Source organism: Cyrtonyx montezumae, unplaced genomic scaffold (assembly GCF_038088225.1).
Source record: "Cyrtonyx montezumae isolate F1298 unplaced genomic scaffold, pur_monq_1.0 scaffold_14, whole genome shotgun sequence".
NCBI classification, from domain to species: Eukaryota; Metazoa; Chordata; class Aves; order Galliformes; family Odontophoridae; genus Cyrtonyx; species Cyrtonyx montezumae.
This window is the reverse complement of record NW_027071870.1, coordinates 2,542,173-2,561,641: the sequence shown is the minus strand read 5'-3', so window position 1 is coordinate 2,561,641 and position 19,469 is coordinate 2,542,173. Positions and strand designations below refer to the sequence as shown.

Here is a 19,469-nt window from a genome sequence, read left to right as displayed (position 1 = left end):
GCCATAGCTAGAATTTCCAGTGTTTGGGCAGAGCATAACTCTCCATAACTCTGCAGATATCCTAACTGACAGTATGTGCTGCTACAGATCTCTGTTTAAATACTTGCCATGTAAAATCCAACCATTTTCATGCCTTTTTTTTTTCACACTGGTTCCATTTTTGCTTACTTCCTGTTTCTTAAGCTCTCTTTTCTGGAGCCTATTGGTACTCCAACAACTTTGGGGAACATCTCTTTCCCCAAAATACCACATTTAATTATTATGGCCCCATTGACTTTCCCTCCTAAGAATTTTTTTAAACCGCCTATCATAAGTTACTACCGACAACGCAGAGTGCTCTCTTCCAGGAACAGCTGCCTCACTGAAGGTATCTGTGAGTTTTGGCTTTAAACCTTGTCCTGTTTGCCCAATTTATTACGAACAGTGGTTCTAGAGGATGGCAGAACACTTACCCTGCAGGACTTGAGCTTTGTTTCTGCAGTACAGCCCTGTCCACTCTAAACTTCGGGTTATTGAAAACTAAGCCATCTTTGAAGTGCATTTTTGTATAGACATCGTAATATCTTCCTATTGGGCTGAGTCATTCCAGTATCATTACAATGTCTTTTAAAGAGACTCCCTCATCGGTGTCATTCACCTGTTTAGGTTTTATCTTTAATGTTCAGCCTGTACAGATGGGTTACCTAACTCTTCTGCACCACTCTCAGCTGTTCTGCTGAGCTGTATCAGTTGTCCTGCAGTTCAAATTCCAAATTCTTCAAGTTTGTATCTTTTCACTACTACATAAAGCTTTGCTTTCATTTAACTGAGATATGTTACAGATGTTTAAATCTGATGTAAAAAAATCAAAAAGTTATTTAAAAAAAAATCTTGATTTCTGAAGAAGAGAAATAAACTGAACAATAAACAGCACAGAGGCAAGCAGTGCCAGGTAACTCTCTCCCTGTTCTAAATGAAGTTACAAAGATAAATGCAGTGTGATGAAAGGGATTCAGCACAATGAAGAAATACAGGTGCTCAGTTCTCACGAAGCACCGCCTTGCCCAGGCCCTCCCAAGACCGCCAAGCCAATGAGACTTTTAATACCCATTTTCAGACCACAGCCACCGATTCAAACCCATTTTGCTATGGATATTATTGCTTTGATCAAAACTTGTTGCTCAGCAGTTTATACAAAGCAGAGACAAACAGTAAGGCAACAAACTGATTACAGATGTCTAAGAGGAAACTACAAAGATCGGTGGGTAGGCCTATCTCCATTAGCAATCTAGAAGGTTATCTAAGGATAAACAACGCACTAATTAAAATTGCAGATGCTGCTCAACCTCTATGTCATAAAGATGACAAATGCAAGCAAAGTGTGATGGTAGGTAAAATTAGCAAAATGAGATTCACCTCATAACCTATTTCCTAGCTGAGAAAAATAACGCAACTCTTCAACTTTCACTGTCCGGAAGAAACCTGGAAATCAAAATTAATTGTTCCAGTGCTGTGATAGTGAATAACAAGTGAGACTTAAATCTTCATTCAAATGTACAGCACATACAGAACTGCAGATGAGGAAGTATTCTCTCTTCAAGTAAGGAGATGCACACAGAACTTAAATGACAGTATCTGTGCTGTAACCTGGAGTTCCAGGCTAAGCACATGTTGTATTAACTGCTTGAGACAGGAATCAAATATTTCAGAGGGTACATACAAGGGTAGAGACCTTGGAAATAGCTTCAAGCTCAGGGAGGGTAGATTTAGGATGGATATAAAGGAAGTATCTTTTACAGTGAGGGTGGGGAGGCACTGGAACAAGTTGCTGAGTGTTGTGAACGATGCCCCATCCCTGGAGAATTTCAAGGTGAGGTTGGATCAGGCCCTGGGCAACCCGATCTAGCTGTGGTGCCCCCTGTTCACTGCAGGGGAGATGGACCAGGTGGACTAGATTCTGCGAATCGAATAACTTGAAGATCACCCTTGAACAGTAAGTTTCTAATGATTCTATGATTCTATGATTAAGATGTTCTATATAAGATGATCTACTACTGCGAAGTCAGAGCACTTGAAGATTATAATCCTGTTTTCTGGATAAAACCATAGACGCGGCAATAAATTATTGAAGGACTATCATTTATAACCAGCCACACTGAGATTCTACGCAGCCACAAGGGTTTTTCTAGGAAAAGGATCTGATCTCTAGTGAGGGCAACTGAAAAGCAAAAAGCACATATAATAGCTAATATCGTAAACTTGAAGAATCTAATTTAATCTCTAACATGGAACACACATACAAAAAAAAAAAAAATCTATGTACTTACATAACAAGAAAAGTAGAAAAACAAAACCAGAAGGACAGACTGGGGGATCCTTACCAACACGTACCAGAATGAATACCACTAAGCTATCGGAAATTCACCATATATCTATTTACAAGTTGGATTCTATCATAAATTTACTGAAAATACTGTTCCCACAGCATTTTGAGTTTTCAATATCACATTTATTTATTTTTTTAATAAACGTATGATTATGCATTTAGCCAGCTAAACATTTCCCATCTGTTGTAGAAATGTTCACAGTTCCTGGTCATCATAGCTGTATGTTAAATGCAATATTCACTGGCTGCACAGCCCCCCTGGCTCAGCGGAAGGGGCAGAGTGGGCAGACCCCTCTGGGGCTGTTTCGTTTCAGTGTTGGCTGTGCATCCTAACTGGTGCTCCCCCGAACATCTGAGTGCTGCCAGTACATTCCCAGCTCCTACTGCCAAGTTAAAATGAAAACGGTCTTAGTTCAGAAATGATTGAGGTGGTTTGCTTAATCAAATTAAAGCAGCCAAATGTTCTTTTCAAAGGTAACTGTCTACTCTGCAGCTGTATGCAAAATACCACATCAAATGTGAAAAAAAATAATGATAGAATTCTGTCCTTACAGTAGAGTGCTGGCTCCACAGATGAAGAGAAACAAAAGCATCAGTGCTGCTCAGAATTACATTCACAGAAAGCTCCTAGAAAATATGCTCACTTGAGGAACAGTGAACAAAGTACTGAAATTCCCAGTTTATAATTAATTGATTTCAGAGAGAAGGCAACTCAAGAATTGTTAAACAGCAACAGACACCTTGGGTTATTCTCGTCCTGCCCATCCCTTGAACAGATATTAAATGCACAGAAAACATTTCACGCGAGAGAAAAAAAACAGCACACAGACTTTTCCATCCTATTTCTCACTTCCTTTCTCTGTCTCTATCACAACACATAACATTTAGCGCTGACTAATGTTGCAAAAGCCCAAACTTGACAGGTTTCATTTAAACTGGGTATGATTCATCTGCATTAGAACTGAGTTTTCTGTCCCTGAATATGGGAAATTCCTGCAAAGATGAATTCATATCTGAGTTAGTTTTATTTTGCCTTGCTAAGAAAAGGTCAATTACCTGTTAATGATAAGCCACAGTGGTATCAGTGGTCCTACAAATAAATGCTCTTAAGACAGTATGCAAAGTTTTGCTAAGTTGGTAAGTCGTTTTCTAGGTGTGTCATAGGAAATCTACTCCAAGGCAACTCTACCACTATCAGCAAGTTGGCACATTCCAACATAACCTTAGATGTAGGTATCTGAAATCATCACCTGGTCCGAGAATTACACGAGATGCTTCACAGCATAAAGATTCACCTTCTACAACCTTAAAAATGCATCTAAAGCATCATATAATAGAGTTTCTTATTACATAAACAGCATCTTCTTCAGTCTGCCTCTAGAAAGCACGACTGTCTGAAAAGGATTAGAGGAGTATTGTCCTGCAAACACTTCCCAGGGATGGGGCAAATTCCCCAAGCAAATGGGTAAATAAATAAATAGGGACATTAATACAACAGTTGATACACAATAGGTATTTAGAAAGTTACAGAAGTCAACTGTCACATTTCCACTCCTTGATGACCAAGCCTCTCCCAGATGGAGGCTTCCCAAATAAAAATGTCAAAGCACATCGCGTTGTACCCCTTGGAAAATTCCAAAGCAGTTTGTTCATTAGTAGCTTTATAGTTAAAGGGTGTAGCTGTTAAATAATTATGCACTTGCAATTTTAAATATTTTTAGAATATATGAAAAAACACAAAGAACTGATTCAGAAGGAGAAATTAAGGTCTTGAAATGAATAAATATATATATATATGCAACTTAGTTACAAATGTACAAGGGTACGGTTATCTTGTGATGCTCCCTTGAATGGAGGCATTCACGGCAAAGCTGGATGTGGCTTTGGGCAGCCTAGTCTGGTGGTCGGTGACCCTGCCCACAGCAGTGGGGTTGAAGCTAGATGATCTTTGAGGTCCTTTTCAACCCAGGCCGTTCTATGATTCTATGATTTTTTAGATCATTAACAATCCACTCATCCTGCAAAAATGGAGAAGAATCAGATTTCACACACGGAGTAAAACCCATGACTTGTACTCTTATGTATACTGTCCCAGTCACTGCTTTGTCCCTGAACTCTAATTAGGAAAGGCTTTGAATATTCAGTGCATATTTTCTATTAGATAATGTACTTCCCTATCTGCTAAACGTTAGGCAATTGCTTAAATCCCACTGAGGATACCTGAGTGACTCCCTCAGTACCTTGCTAAGTCACAGCTACTCCCCTTCAGCCACTTGGGAAGAGCACACTGCAGGCAAATTCTGCTCTGTGCTCTGGGGTATTACGAAGCAAACCTGAGCCACAAATAAGCAACCCAGCTGCCTGTTGTATCCCACTGCAGCACCCAAGGGAAGGATGCTTGCTGTGGGGCAGCAGCAGGCTGGGCAGTGACCATATGAGCTGCTTCTCATCCTGAGCAGCACCCAGCAAAAGCCCATCTCTCTCAGAAGAGCAAGGACACAACCGAACATAGATTTAGAGAAGGAAGGGAGCTCTGTACATGATCTGAAATGACTAATGTTTACTCACACAAAGACTGGAAACATGTTTTTTATAAAAGCTTTGACTCAGAGTAAGATAAAATACTTGTTGAAGAAAGCTTGTACTCACTCCAGAAACTGGTTTAAAAGGCTCTTCCATATTCAACCCTTCCTTCCCGACGTACTCTTATCTTGTCCTGTATCTGGCAGACCATGCATACAAGCTAAATTATCACATCCATTACTAATAAACAGTGCATATGGGCAGGAAGAACAGAAGTTATGTTCCCTTATTCTGTGCACTGTAGTGTTGCAGGCAGATGATGAGAGGCCAGAGTTCACATCCAGCCATTTCACAAAGGCCAATTTAAGAAACTTCTCCAGACCCAAACTACAGTCCAACCCCTCTCAGCACCAGACACATCGCCCCTTTCACTCTCTTGCAGACCAAAGCCCTTTCTCCAGGTCGCAGCCCACTCTTCAGTGCCTTCTTGGTGGTTCCCAACTGTGGCAGGACAGCACAGGGGACACCACTGAGGGCTCCCCAACCTTGAAATGCCTTCCTCTAACCAAGGCATTTCTCATCTCCTCATTTTGCCTTGAATACCATCTTATTTGTGTTAGCCTGAAGCTGGCTCTGAGGCTCATTCAATTTTTCCTTCCCATTACTCATCTACCTCTGTTGAGACTAATCTGCTATATTAATTTCTTTAACCTTGGCAATTTTGAAGTTTCCAGTTCAGCTTCTTCTGCTTCACCCCATCTCTACATCTCATTTCACTCTTCTAGCATGCAAGATAATCCAGTACCTAGCATTGTGAAGGTACCTACTCCTGGAGTCCATCAGTTGCGTATGAGTGGTGCTACACAAAAATAAATTGTATTGCATGCTACTGACCTGTAGGAATGATGTCATACCCTAAAGGTTTAACATTAGCTTGGCAGAAAAAGGAAGTAAGGAAGGAAGCAGAATTCACTGGAGAGAAACACCCCCTAAAATAGAAATGTTTCACTTAAAGCAATGGAACATCCCAATGATTTTAAGAACATCACCCCTTAAACTTCCTAACAGCACAGTAATAAAGACAGCCACCAATATCAGCACTGCCACAAACTGAAAACAAAATCAGCTACTGCATTTTGAAATTCCTCCCACACTGTATGTTCCCATAGGACTTCAGTTTGACAATCTGAACAAGCAAAACAACTGCAAGTTCAAATTGCCTTCCAAAAGCTTTACTTTATATTGATGACTTCTTTCAGATTCTGACTGCTCTCTGTATCAAGTTAGACAGGGAACTTTAAGATGCTGTTATGAAAAAGACACCTCCTATCTTAATTTAACACAATTTTAAGGACCAAGCCATTGGAGTGTACTTCTGGGAGCTTTGAGCAGTCAGGTGCAGGTCTGTTTCTGGGCACACAGGGATGGGGCAGTCAGGTGTCCTTGCCAAGGGACACAGCTGATGGGTTCCACAGTGCTCTCAAGCTCAACTCAAAAGATAAGAGCACCGGACTGCAAACATTAGGAAAAAGCATCATGATGGTGCTGTGTTACCACAAAATCTGCAGTGTCATTTTTATTTCACTGGATCTAGAGTAACACTGAACTCTGAATATGGGATAATTGCCCCATTACTTGCAATTACTGGGTTTCCCACACACTTATACACGTACCAAAAAGTCTGAGGAATGGAGTTAACACTTCAGCTGGGTGGATCACTCTGTTGAACAGAAGTCAATTACCCGGACCACCTATTCCCCTTTCTTAACAAGGAGAGAAATAAGATCTTAAGTTCCTTATTAGATGGCAATTATGATCCTGAATGGCTAGATTTCTGACACTCATCTTCAACACAATTGACCAGATTAGATTATAATCTATTACATTCAATATAATTTTGATTGCTTTAAAGTAGAAGACTCACTAGCCCACAGAAATAGTAAATCAGTTATCCCCCCCACCCCACCCCCCAAAAAAAAGAGCCAGGAAGCAAAAAAAATACAGCTTTGCAGCTTTGCTGTATTTGTTTATGGTTTAACACTATTCAAACTGTTAATGTTATGTATCTACCTATATATGTTAGAAATCAAGCACTGTAAGAATTACAGTACTCTGTCTTGTGTATCATCTTCTAGGGTGCAAATTCACAGTCTGACAGATGATTAACATTCGGGGAAAATTATTCATCTGATTACTAGCAGGAGAGATACAAAATGAACACAATATACTGCTGAATTTAGTAATATAATCACAGGAAAAATTTTACAGATATATTACAGCAGGGAATACTCCCAGTTTTACACACAGGAATTTCCTGAATCTAATATGTCATTTATTCCTGGCAAGGCCTGTCTTTTGTCTACATATATTTCATTTCTTCCCAAAGAGAACAGCACCAAGCTACATAAGTGCTGGACCACTTTTAGCCAGATTTAACTATTGTATACAGGAAAGCTGGGATAAAGCATTATGTTTTATGTGAAAGGTGAGCAGCTTAATCATCCTCCTGTTCCCAAGGAAATTTCATAGATTTCATAGCCTACAACATTACTCACTTTAAAATAATTGTCATTACCATTTACTCTTGAAAACTGGCTATTTTTTGCTTCATTTCATGAAGGTAAATGGAAAAGTGTAAGGTATCCTGATGGGGGGACTTTTTACAAGGGCAAATCAGATCAGGACAATATTTTAAAGGCAAAGCAATCATCCTTTTTACTGTATTTTTCCCATGCCTTTCTGTATTCTATTTTTGTTAGTATTACAAAAGCTTTGGTCAGTCCACTAGGCCTCATTCCCTTTATAGCTAGCAGTTCAGAGACTTCCACTATCACCACTTCACTGCTGAAGAACAGATTTCACCTCTCACCTTGCACTTCTTTTTGCCTTACACTGCCACTAGCTCTTACCTAATTCCTTCTTGTTAAAGCAATGGTGCTGTGAGAAACACAAGATGTCACGGTGCGAAGATGGAAGCAAGACTCTTGGGTAGAAGGGACACGAAACAAACTCCCTTCATAATCAGCAAGAAGTAGCATGGAAAAATATGATAATGTGATTTGTTTAAAATTATTCTCTTCTATCCAGTCACTTCTGCTTAGGGAGAACATTCTCTTTCACCCCCACTGCCAAGCACTGGAAACCAGTTTTGGCACCAAGTACTTCTCAGGATTTTAAAGAAAGAAATCTACGCCCACCAGGTCAATGCTGGGCCGCAGGAGCTCTGCTGGCCCTGGATAGAGGCTCAACAGCAAAACCATGCAGCTACATCTCTTCTAAGCAAGTACCAGGGATTCTCCTTCCCAACTGCTCTTCACATTCAACACTTCTTCATGCAGACATGCCCTGGGCTGAGCTCCTCACAGTGCTCTCTGAGCTGACCCAAGCCTATCCTTTGAGTTCAACACAACCCAGCCCGTGGTTTCTGCTGCTGCCGTCAGCTGATACAGAGTACCATCACCACGCCTGCTCAGCAGCACAGGTCAAATGTGGCTTCAGCCCTTGGTTGTCTAAATTTTGACTCACAGAATGACTATCAAAATTTGTACCGAACAACTCATGGATCACACGCCTTTACTCAGAGCTGACAGATTGGATGTGATATTTGCATTGCTCACTCATTTCTCTCAAGCTACTTGCCTGTAACATTCAGAAAAACAGATGTCCCCTTTGAGAAATGCCTGGCTTCAAATATTAGTGTGGCTGTCCCAGTGCCCTGAACATGCCATACCTTCTACTCCAGAACGCAGACAATGCGTTTGCCATCATTTTCATTTACTAACCTGGCCATGATTTTAATATTTGTAAATAATCTTTCATTAAAGGGATACAATTTCAACCACGCTAAAGTGCAACTTAGAGTTACAGCTGCTCTACTGATTAAAAATGTGCACTACAGAGGTTACTTTTGAAATAGTGTTTCTCTTGTTTTAGAAGAGTGTTTAAAATTACTTCTTAGGTTCTGAACTTGGGATTAGAAAGCGCTTCAAAAAACCTTTGATTTCATATGGAAAAATCTCAGTGACAAAATGAAGTTCATGAGTATTGTTTAATTATTCCCAAAGAAGGCGTGCAGTTTTCAAAATACATAAATATCTGAACTTTGACATCTAAATCCATATTTAACCTCTGAAATTAGTAGACTGGATTTCAGAGATTTAAACAACTCTTAATTATCTCTGTTGTCAAGAAGGGCCTTTGGGTGCATCAGTTCACCTGATTCATAGAACAAACATGAAACATTGCCCACACTAACATGCCTCCATTTTTGCAGCTGTTGCAACGAAGCACTACCAGGTGCCTGCCAGAATAACAGTTATTGAGCAAATTGTGGATCTGTCTGATCAACGCTGGAAAAGTATGAGCTGCAGCCTGCATCCCACTGCTCGTACACAGCAAGGAGGCCTACGACTTCCTACTGCTTCTCAGTCCATGACAAGTACTTCATGATACATCCTTCGCCTATTCAGTTTGTTCAGAAATGAGATTGATATATTACATTGCCCTGAGATGAAAGAAAACTAACTTATTTCCAGCTACTGGCTTTCATAGTTTAATTATTCCCTTTCCTCCTCCATTTACTACCATGAAAGATCTTCAGACCCTAAGACAAACATGGTGACCACAGCTACAAACCAGTTAGACAGCTGTCACCACAGCTTCTCTGTTTCTCTAGGACCCAAAGAGGATTGGCATTAGTGAAGCATTGAATATTTCCTGTTTATTATGCAATACGTGAGTAAAATAATACAAATAGCAGGACATATTCCTATTAATGAAATGTCATCAGCAAGAGGATGTACCTGAGTTACCTCAAAGCAAAGCACAATTTTTAAAGTTTGCGCTATTAAAATAAAGATGCTCATGAGCCAGTCATCATAGGGAACCTGCTCATGAACAATGCTCATTCACTCAGAGCTTATGCTACCAACACAACAGCCAGGAAACCTGGTGCCATTGCCACCATGCCGAAAGCAAGGCCTGCACACCTCCTGCTGCATTCCTGGTTGCACCACCAGCAGCACCTGGGGAATTTACCAACAAGTAGCACTCAGTCACAAGGCCTACAAAGCTGTCTCAGGCTTCTCCTCTTTAACATAATAATTTGCAAACATATATAAGAGCATCTAAAGAAGTGGAATGCATATCCCGCTAAGGCTACAAACATTACCTTTTGGTAATGAACAAAGCTGCTAAGAATCAGCCGCAGCGTCAGGGCTGGGACAAAAGGAGTCGTTGGGTTTTCATTCTTTCTCATGCCCGAGGAAATGGTGCGATTGGGGCTCCCTGCCATCCACCCCAGCGCCGCAGTCACACGCCTATGCCTCTGGAGATGGGTGTTTGTGTGTGTGGGAGGCAGCACGAGGATGAGGTGAGCTCTGGCACAGCCCTGCGGCCTGTCGAAACCTCAAACCACACTCCATGTGCACAGATGAGCTCTCGCTCTATCCACAACGCCCATTGGCAGCCTGGCCTTCCACGCACCCAAACCACTCACCCAGCGCATGCACAGCACAGCACAGCAGGACCCGCTCCCTCACCTGACCACGTTGGGGTGCTCGAAGGTCTCCAGGTGCCTCAGGACGGCCACCTCCCGGATGGTGGACAGCGGCATGCCCTCCTCGCTGGTCTGCACCCGCACCCGCTTCAACGCCACGAAGCGGCCGCCATTCTTCAGGTCGCGAGCCTTGAACACCTTCCCATACGCTCCCTCGCCGATCTCAGCCACACACTCATACTGCTGGTCGGCCAGGTTGGTGCCGTCCTTGTCCATGCTGCTGCCGCTCCGCGTCCTTCCCGTCCCGAAGCACCTCAGGGCAGCTCTCGTCTCTGCTCACTTCTGAAGCTGGCACCTCACTGCGGGGCTGCCACGCGTCGGTACCTCTGCCCAAGGGGCAGCAGGAACCCCTCGGCCTCCTGTTCTGCTGCACAGGCCCCAGTGAGCCTCCGCTGGCGGTCACCGGGAATGATCATACAGCCTTTGGGAGCATGGTCTGCGAGAAGGCAGCTAAATCTGGAGAGAGACCGAGCAAAAGAGGGCAGTTAGAACACGGTGCCACTGTGCTCTAGTTCACTTCGTTACTCTGCATGGCTTAAAACGGAGAAGATTACGTTAACACAGCTGATCGCTGCATGCACAAAGGAGGATGTGAACCAGAGGCTGCTGGGTGGCCTCGCTGCACAGCTGACACAACCTGGGTTGTTAGTGTGGTGTGCCCAGGCTGCAGTACTGCCACAGCGACCACATGCATGGGCTTCCCCCAAGTGACGGGGTTTTCCTGAGCAATGGTCAGAGTGTGACTCCAGGGATGTGGGTGGTGTCCCCCATTAGATGGCAGAATCCCTGTACTCATGGGGCAGGAAAGTATGGCAGGTTCCTTGGGCATCGCATGTGGAGTCCCTGAAACACATCCTGTGCTCGTGTGCAAAGCACTGAGAGGCTCCAGTCTGGAGCTGCTCTACCCACTGCAAGGAGCAAGCTCCTGCCTCGTCTTCAAGTACGCATATAAATATACACAGCTACATACTGTACGATAATAGCACGTTTCTGAGCACCGCTTGCTAGAGCAAAGACGCATGCCCCTTAGCAGCCCTTACGATCACGCATGGGCCCTGGCCGCAGAGCTGCGGCTGCAGGACACGAGCGCGGCGCCCAGCTGACCGCAATGGGAGGACGCGGGGTGAAAGCCGCGCTCGGGAGCAGCGTCTGCCATGCACTGCGCGGGGCTGAGAGCTGAGGCACTTCCCCCCGCTCCCAGCTTCACCCCCACCGCCACGCCACGGCCACGAGCAAATGCCGCTCACAGCAGCAGCACGCCAGCCCTCTCCTTTTCTCCTTGCCCGCTATCAACAGACTGACACCGCCACCTCGGGGTCTGCAGCCCCCCTACGCTCCGTGCCAGCCCGAAGCTGCCCGGTAGCTCAGCGGGGACCCCCTGACGGCCGCTCGCACCTCGCTGCTCCGCGGGAGAAGCTCCCCGCGGCACAGCCCCGCGGCACAGCCCCGCGCCCCGCTCCCCCCCGCACCCCCTCGCCGTGGGGACACCTGCCCGCGCCCCGCTCGCAGCCCCGCGCCCCGTCCGGCGGAATGGCGCCCCCCGGCGGCGGGCGGCGCGTCGCGCGTGTGCGTGGCCGCGTTCCGGCGGGCGGAGGGCCTGGCACCGCGCGGCCGCCGCCGGCCGCCTTCCCCCGGGCCGGCGGGGATCCGGGCCCCCCGCTCGGCACCGCGCCGCCCCGCACGCGGCGGGGACACGCGGAGATCAGCCATCCGCCCGCGGCCTCGGAGGGCCCTCCCGCCGCCCCCCCGCACGCCGCGCTGCCCCCGGTCCGGCCGCGCGTGGGCTCGGGGCCGCGGCCGCGCGCCGCACATGGGTTCCCCGCGTTACCTGGTGCGCGCCGCGGCCGCCCGCTCCGCCGGCGGCTCCCCAAATAACCCTCAGCCCTTGGGGGGGGGGGTTGGGAGGGAGGGGGTGAGTCCTCCCTAAAACAAACCTCCCATTGAGCGAGGCGGGGTGGAGAGCTGGCCGGGGTCTGCCCCTTCACATGGCGATGTCTCCGGCAGGTCCCGGCCGCCCGGGCCACACAGGTAGCTGCTCCTCCGCCCGGCCGCCCCTGGCCCGCATCGCGCCGCTGCCCCTCGGCGCGGGAGGCAGCTCCCGCTCGGCCCCGGCCCGCGCCTCCCACCCCCCACCCCCCCCCCGCCCGGGGAAAAGGAAAATCGCGGCCCCCGGGGAGCGCCGCCGCCGCCGCCGCTGCTGCTGCTGAGAGCCGCCCGCAGCCCCGCGGCCGCAGCCCGCCCCGGAGCGGCCCCGCTGCCCGCCCGCCCCGCTCCGCTCCGCCGGCCCCGCTCAGCCCAGCGGCGGCGACGGCAGCAGCGCTCGGCTCTCTGCTTTTTTTTTTTTTTTTTTGCTTTTTTTCTTCCCCCCCTCTCTCCTCAACTTTTTTTTTTTTTTTTTTCCCCTTGCTTTCCCACGCTGGCTGAATGTGACTTGACCCCGTTTCAAAAAAGTTTGACATAGTGCTTCAACATTTCCGCATTCCTCCCCGACTACAAAGGCTGCAGCCGCCTCCTTCTGCTTTCTGTCTCTGCTCTCTGTCTTCACACTCAATGAAATCCTTCATCTGCCCCTGCCAAGCCGCCCGCATACCGCAAGGGTCGCGGCGAGCGGCGCGGCCCGAGCGCCCCGGGGGGTCCCGGCGCTGTGCGGTGCGGTGCGGTGCGGCCGCCCCGAGCAGCGCGACATGCGGGGCGCTGGAAATCACCCTGCCGGGCGCCGGGCTTTTTCCTCCCTGGGAAATAACCTTTTTTCTTTCTCTTTGTTTATTTTTTTTTCCCAGGAAATCACTTTTTTTTTTTTTTCTCCCCCTCCCTCTTTTTTTCTCTTCCCCCCTTCCCCCCCATTCTATTCACAAGGCACCCATGCACGATGCTCTTGGGAGCCATCGAGAAACTCCGTTTTGCTGAAGCACTCCCCCGGCAAATTGTGCTCGCAGCGTGAGAGTGCTCCACGTGCGGTTGGCACCTGCAAATCCTACCGATTCTGCACTACAACAAAAAAAAAGACTAAACTTTGCCAGTCTGCTCCACCTCCATGGGGCGGTGCACACGTGGAATGCCTCTGGCCCAGCTTCGAGCCTTCCGGCGCATGGCAGGGCCCAGGGGTGGCTTCAGGGGCAGCCCTTGTCAGGCTTTAACTGGGAGAGAGCGGATCCAGATCTCCTTTAAATGGGAAATGTAATTTAACTAAGTGGGTTTATAATTCAATAGGTGTGTGCTGTATGTGTGGCATCATATACTGTATGATTTCAAGAAGCTAAATATTTATATATAGATAGATCTAACACTCTGCAAACAAGAAGAGTTCCTATCAGAAAGAAGCATGTAATTACTCAAATCTGGATTTGCAGCGCTACCAACCGTATACAAAACCCTGCAGCTTGAACAAAGCTTGTGTTCCTAGCTCCAGAACTTAGCATAGCTCCATGTGCCTTTCCCGTTTCCATGAGGCTCAGCAGCAGCACCTGGGGTGCAGTGAGGGCAGGAGGACTTCTGCTTTCCCCTGGACTGAGGGGAGCTGGTCCCACTGACGAGGCAGGGAGTGCCACAAGGATGTCTGCCACTGACCGTGTGTGCTAGACCAGAGCTTCGTGCTCGTGATGTGTTTTGTTTAAAATCACAGAAATTCTGCAACAACTTCTCATTTGTCGGAAGGATGCTGAAGTTAGTGGCAACACCATAACCCTTCCGTGTGAGTATCGAAGATTCAGATATGCACACCAAATCTTTTCCTAGAAGATGGGAAAAAAATCCCATCCCATTCCAGGGTTCTAAGTACTAGCAGCACCTCTGTTTCCCTGTTTGGTGCTCAGCACCCAGAGAGGTGGTGAACTCTCCTTCTCTGGAGATGTTCCAGACCTGCCTGGATGCCTACCTGTGCAACCTGGGCTAGGGAGCTGCTTTGGCAGGGGGTTGGACTCCATGATCTCTAGAGGTCTCTTCTAACCCCTACAGTTCTGTGATTCTGTGATTCTTCAGTGCATCCTTCTCCTGTGAGAATGGAGCTCAGGGCTCCAGGTCCCTTGGGGAGGTGACTGTACAGCTGTCAACTGCCTCCGTTTGGGACAAGCATCCGGCAGCCTTTGGCAGCCCTGGGTCCAGCTGTGCTGCTGGCTGTTCCGTTACCACTGCTGCTCACACAAACTCAGCCTTCTGCCCATATCCTGCCTGCAGCACCTGTGGTGGCCCTTTCCTTTAGAAGCATGGCATCTGTACTGCTCTGCTTCAGGGAAACCAATAGAGATTGCTGTGAGATGACCATGCTCCTTCAGTCAAACCACGTGAATTTCCAATACAGAAGTGCAGGACACTTGGTGCGGCGTGATGCGACACTAAACTTTTTTTCAGAGGCTCTTGCAAAAAATGCTGCCACTGTTTTTTCCCTTTCCTCCCACCTGCAGGTTGGTAATACACCTCCGTGTCCCCCAGGACAGGGTTCAAAGAAGCCACAGAAAACCCTCAGACTGACCTCAAACCATTTTCTCAGTTTTCTTTATATAAAACCTGGGGGATTTTGGAAGGAATTTCCAAACACGACTAAATACTGACATGAAACAAAATGGATATTACGAATAATTTGTTGTAGAGGCTGAAATTGCTGAAATGAATTGTTGGGATTCCTAGAAGATATCAAACCTACTACACCAGTTTTAAAACTCAAAGTCAAGAAGATGCTGGAAATGCTGTACATTTTAGAGACATTACAAATCATCGAAAAGGTGTGCTTTAAATAAAAGGCTTTCTCTTTCATAACAACATTTTTACAATGGTTGTGCTTTGCTTTCATAAAAGCAAGGGTGCTTTTCTCATTAGCATATCAGAATGAGTAAGCAGTTTGATGGCAAAAAGAGGTTTTTCCATCGAGAAATTAACAAATCTCTTATCATTGAGAATACCTTCTTTTGTTCTCAGTGTCCATACATGTTGTGAAATTAATGCTTTGAAAAGTTCATTACATGTTAAGAAATGAAGGCAGAGTTACGTTACTCGCTCATTCTAAAGGTACTTCAACCTAAAGGGCTTTGTTTTGCACTGGGGAAAATACTGGGAATGTTTATCTCAAGAGAAAGAAATGAAATTTCTCTCCCCATCTCTGTTTTCTTTGTGAAAATATGTATTCTACTTTTTTTTTTTTCAATTCTAGTGTTTTTAATTCTAATTCTCTTTTTAATGTAACACTGAAAAAGAGAAACAACTCCAACTGAATTGCATTTAAACTGGGAAAACCCAAGTATATTAGCTCAATTGGAATTAAATTACAATTAAACCGCATAAAAGCACAGATGAAATTGTTATGTGAAAACACAGATGAAATTATGTTATGTGCTGTGTATAATCCATAGGCATAAAAATGGGGTCTGTGGAGTTGCTGGAAACAGTGAATAACGCAGTGGTATGGAAACATGTAACAGGCAATTACCAGAATGACTGTAAAGCAGTTGATTAAAAGAAGCTGCTGGTGGCAATACCAAGAAGTGTGATGAGCTCAAGACTTTCAGAAAGGATGAGATGCTGCATGGTTCTGCTCTGTGCTCTATCTGCGTATCGGGAGCGTGGAGGTTCTGCTGGCTGAGCTTACCAGAAGGGTTCTGCAGGGCTGCCAGGAGTTGCCTTCCAGAGTACAGATGTTTGTACAGCTTTTGGAAAATGAGTTACTTTGGTTCTGGTGTTACTGCTAGGTTTTGGTTGTTTGCGTGCATCTTTAGGCTCAGCTAACATGATTTTGAACGTTTTATTTTAGATATTTATCCTCAAGAAAATACCTACACTGATGGTAGGGCATCTGTCACTGGGGAGATGTAAGTCAATTCTTGTGAACACAAATATTTAGAAGAAGCCAGAATTTGCTTCCAAACTGCAGCATAAATCAATGCTTTTCCCTTCAGTGAGCTGAGAGAGGTTTCTAAACAAACCAGTCAGTATTTGCTCTGCACATCTCATTGTGAACTTGGGAAAGAACTATCTTCAGCTCTCAGTAGCTGGGTTATACATGTGTCAAAATGAGCAATACTCAGTATCTTGGAGGTATTGTTAATGAAGCACAGGCATAATGAGAAGCATAATACCACTGAACACTGAATGAATTCCAATACACTGTGTTAAAATACTTTCCGTATGTACCCTGTTAGGTAGCTGAACAAGAACACAAAAGCATGTGAATCATATTTACAGAAAAACAATTCATTTACAGTAATGAATTAACATTAACATAACATTTTAACAAATTCAAGTGAGAGGAAATATCACCTAACCCCTGAAAGATGTAGGTGAGTGCTGTATTGCTGGCGGTGATTAAGGTGTCTGAGCCTATTACCCGATGATGCTTTGGTTTATTTTCCTTTCAATCAGAGCCTTTGTTTATAGCAGATAATTCTTACATTTTACAAATTGTGTCTTACCATTATTACAGTAATATACTGCACTGTTGTTTCTGAGTACAAACAACCATGACACAATGTTGGGCATTTTGGTACACACACGTTTCCCCATATGTGTGTACAATTTAGTGACTGCCCATCACAGGAGTGCTGAGAGTGGTGCTACATGCAGCACCTGCGTCTGGACTTCAGCACCATTGCTGTCCCCTCACCTGCACCTCTCTGGGAGAGCACCTGCAAGAGCCAGTGGGCAGGTTCCTGCCCAGCTCCATGCACAAGAGATGGGCAGCTTCATCAGCTTTCTTCAGAAGGTTGACTCTAAAGATTATTATCCAATAGGAGATCAAGTGTAAAATGTATATGTATTTTTTTTTTCTCAGAGAGATCATTGTATTTGCATGGGTCCCTTGAAAGTTTAGCTTTGCTCCCTCTGCATCTCACTGCAGGGTAGCCTTGTGCTGAAGGGCTGTTGGCCTGGGCCAGGGAAATGGAACGAGGGAGACAGGGGAAGATATGTTCTGCAGGGGCACTGATCGTGGCACCGAGCTTGCCAGAGTTCAAGAAGAATCTGGACAACACTCTCAGACATATGGTCTGATTTTTGGGTGGTCCTTTGTCAGGAGTTGGACTTGATGATCCTAATGGGTTCGTTCCAACTCAGGATATTCTATGATTCTATGATCAGTGAGAAAAAGCAGAGCACTGAAAGCTGGAGCTTGAGCCCTGGTGATGTGGGCTAGCACAGAGTGGCAGCTGGCTGGTGCTGGTGGCACACTTGATGCTGTGGAGCTGGCAGACAGGCCATGCAGAAGCAGCACTGGCTCCAAATCCCTGACAGAAAGGACAGTGGGCAGCAAGCAGTGGGTGGCCAGGATGGGCACAGCCAGATCCCCCATGGCCACGTACACCCAGCTCCAGGAGCCACTGCCACCTCCCATCTGCGGCCCTGGCTGGCACACCTCTGCCCAGCCCCAGTGTTAAGCCTGGAGTGCTGGCTGGGCCTCCAGATTAACATTTTAGAAGGGGGCTCAGAGAGGCAGAAGTATTGGCCACCCAGCAGCTGGCAAGATCCAGTAACTGAGGGATGCGGTGCTTCTTCCAAGCGTTTTCCCAAGGTTGCAGTCATTGCTGGATGGCACTGTGCTCTTCCACGCTTCTTAAGAGCAATTTCTGGCATGGATAAGACTCCCCTATGCCTTTCTGTTCTCTTCCTTTCACCAGCTCTTCCATCTGCTTCAGCTATGTATCTATGTATATCATATAATTCAGTGTGTGGTCACGTCTTACTTTCTTCATGTGCTTTATAAGTGTGTACTCTTCTGTTTTCTGTGTTAGTGTGAGTGCTAGATCTTTAGCTGTGAAAACTGACATCGTCCATTAAAGCTTCCAAAGAAAACCATGTTTGACTCACACACCAAAACCCTAAACTTCTTTTGCCATTCAGCTCTTAAAAAACGACTCACGATATGACTTATTTTAGATGTAGCTATGATCAGAAAAGTTGGCTAAAGAAAATAGGACTTTACTCCGCTGGTTTGGCCCATAGTAAACTCAGCTTATCTGCTGGTAACAGTGACTAATAAAAGATTTTATTTTTTTTTAATTCTGTTAGTGTTACACAGAAAGGGTGCAAACTTTGAGTGCAGATAACACAGGTCCAAGTTCTTAAATTTGTTCCAATTGTGGGTTTCCTTTCATCCTTCAGAGACAGCCCAGCCTACCCAGGCTGGTGAGGCCAGAAAACTTCCATGAAGCTCTTAGGGATTCCCCAGATTTGATCTGAAAATCACCAGCCCACCCAGACCTCAGCATATGCCATCTGTACAGTCACACTGCAGAGAGATTGCATATTGATTCTTACTTAGTAAAATATTAAATGTTTGTAACAGCATGCAGGAAAACCTGTTATGAGAGATGAGAATGCTCTCAAAGTATGGTATCACTGTAAGTCAGTGACATTTAGCTGATAAATCACATGGAAACAGGGCCACATATGGCCTCTGTTGTCAGTCAGCAAAAGAAAGAAATAAGAATTAAACAGAAATAATGCAATGTTTGACAGTAGAAAGAAAAATGAGTGGTGTAAAACTGCTGGGAGCACAAAAGACAAGTGTTGCCCAGAGCATCAAGAAGCATTGTGCCATATAAGCCAGTGTGCCATATATACCTGCCAGCTGGTGGGGCGAGGAGCAGCTGCGTTAGGAAGCCATGTTTCATTGCTCAGACATAACAAAGTTGCTGCTGTGTCAGTGGCATATTTATCTGGATCTCTCCAGCTCTATCAGATATGTGCTGTTTCTTGATCAGTATCAAGAACCAGCTGTTCTAATTTAGGGCACAGATCTATGTTAGATATTAAATTACACTTCCTAAAGGTAGACCTGATCCCCTAGTGCAGGGTTGGGTAAGCACAGGAGGCAAAGACCTTTTGGGAGTGATGGAATGCTGCTCCAGAGAATGGGAAGACCGTCCCCATCCAGGTGTATGTATTAATGATGATGTACAACCCCTGAGGGCAAAGATGGCCATACTTAAGAGGCTACAACTTAGCTGGTCCAGAATGCATAACGCTTTGGATAAGAAAGTCATTTTGCATATTCTGGAAGAGCCTGAGCACAAGGAAGCCCTGTAGCTTTCTGTCACGTAA

At 45.7% G+C, this 19,469-nt stretch overlaps 1 protein-coding gene across 1 annotated transcript in view; it reads right to left on the bottom strand.

Moving 5' to 3' along the window:
* The window catches only part of CDK6 (cyclin dependent kinase 6), a 125,619-nt gene extending 113,060 nt beyond the window's left edge, over nt 1-12,559 (bottom strand). The window contains exons 1-2 of the mRNA XM_065731282.1: nt 12,380-12,559; nt 10,429-10,901 (exon numbers count right to left, since the gene is read on the bottom strand). Coding sequence (XP_065587354.1) covers nt 10,429-10,661 — 233 coding nt within the window. The 5' untranslated portion in view covers nt 10,662-10,901; nt 12,380-12,559. The remainder of the gene's footprint in view (nt 1-10,428; nt 10,902-12,379) is intronic.
* Nucleotides 12,560-19,469: the final 6,910 nt, after the last annotated feature.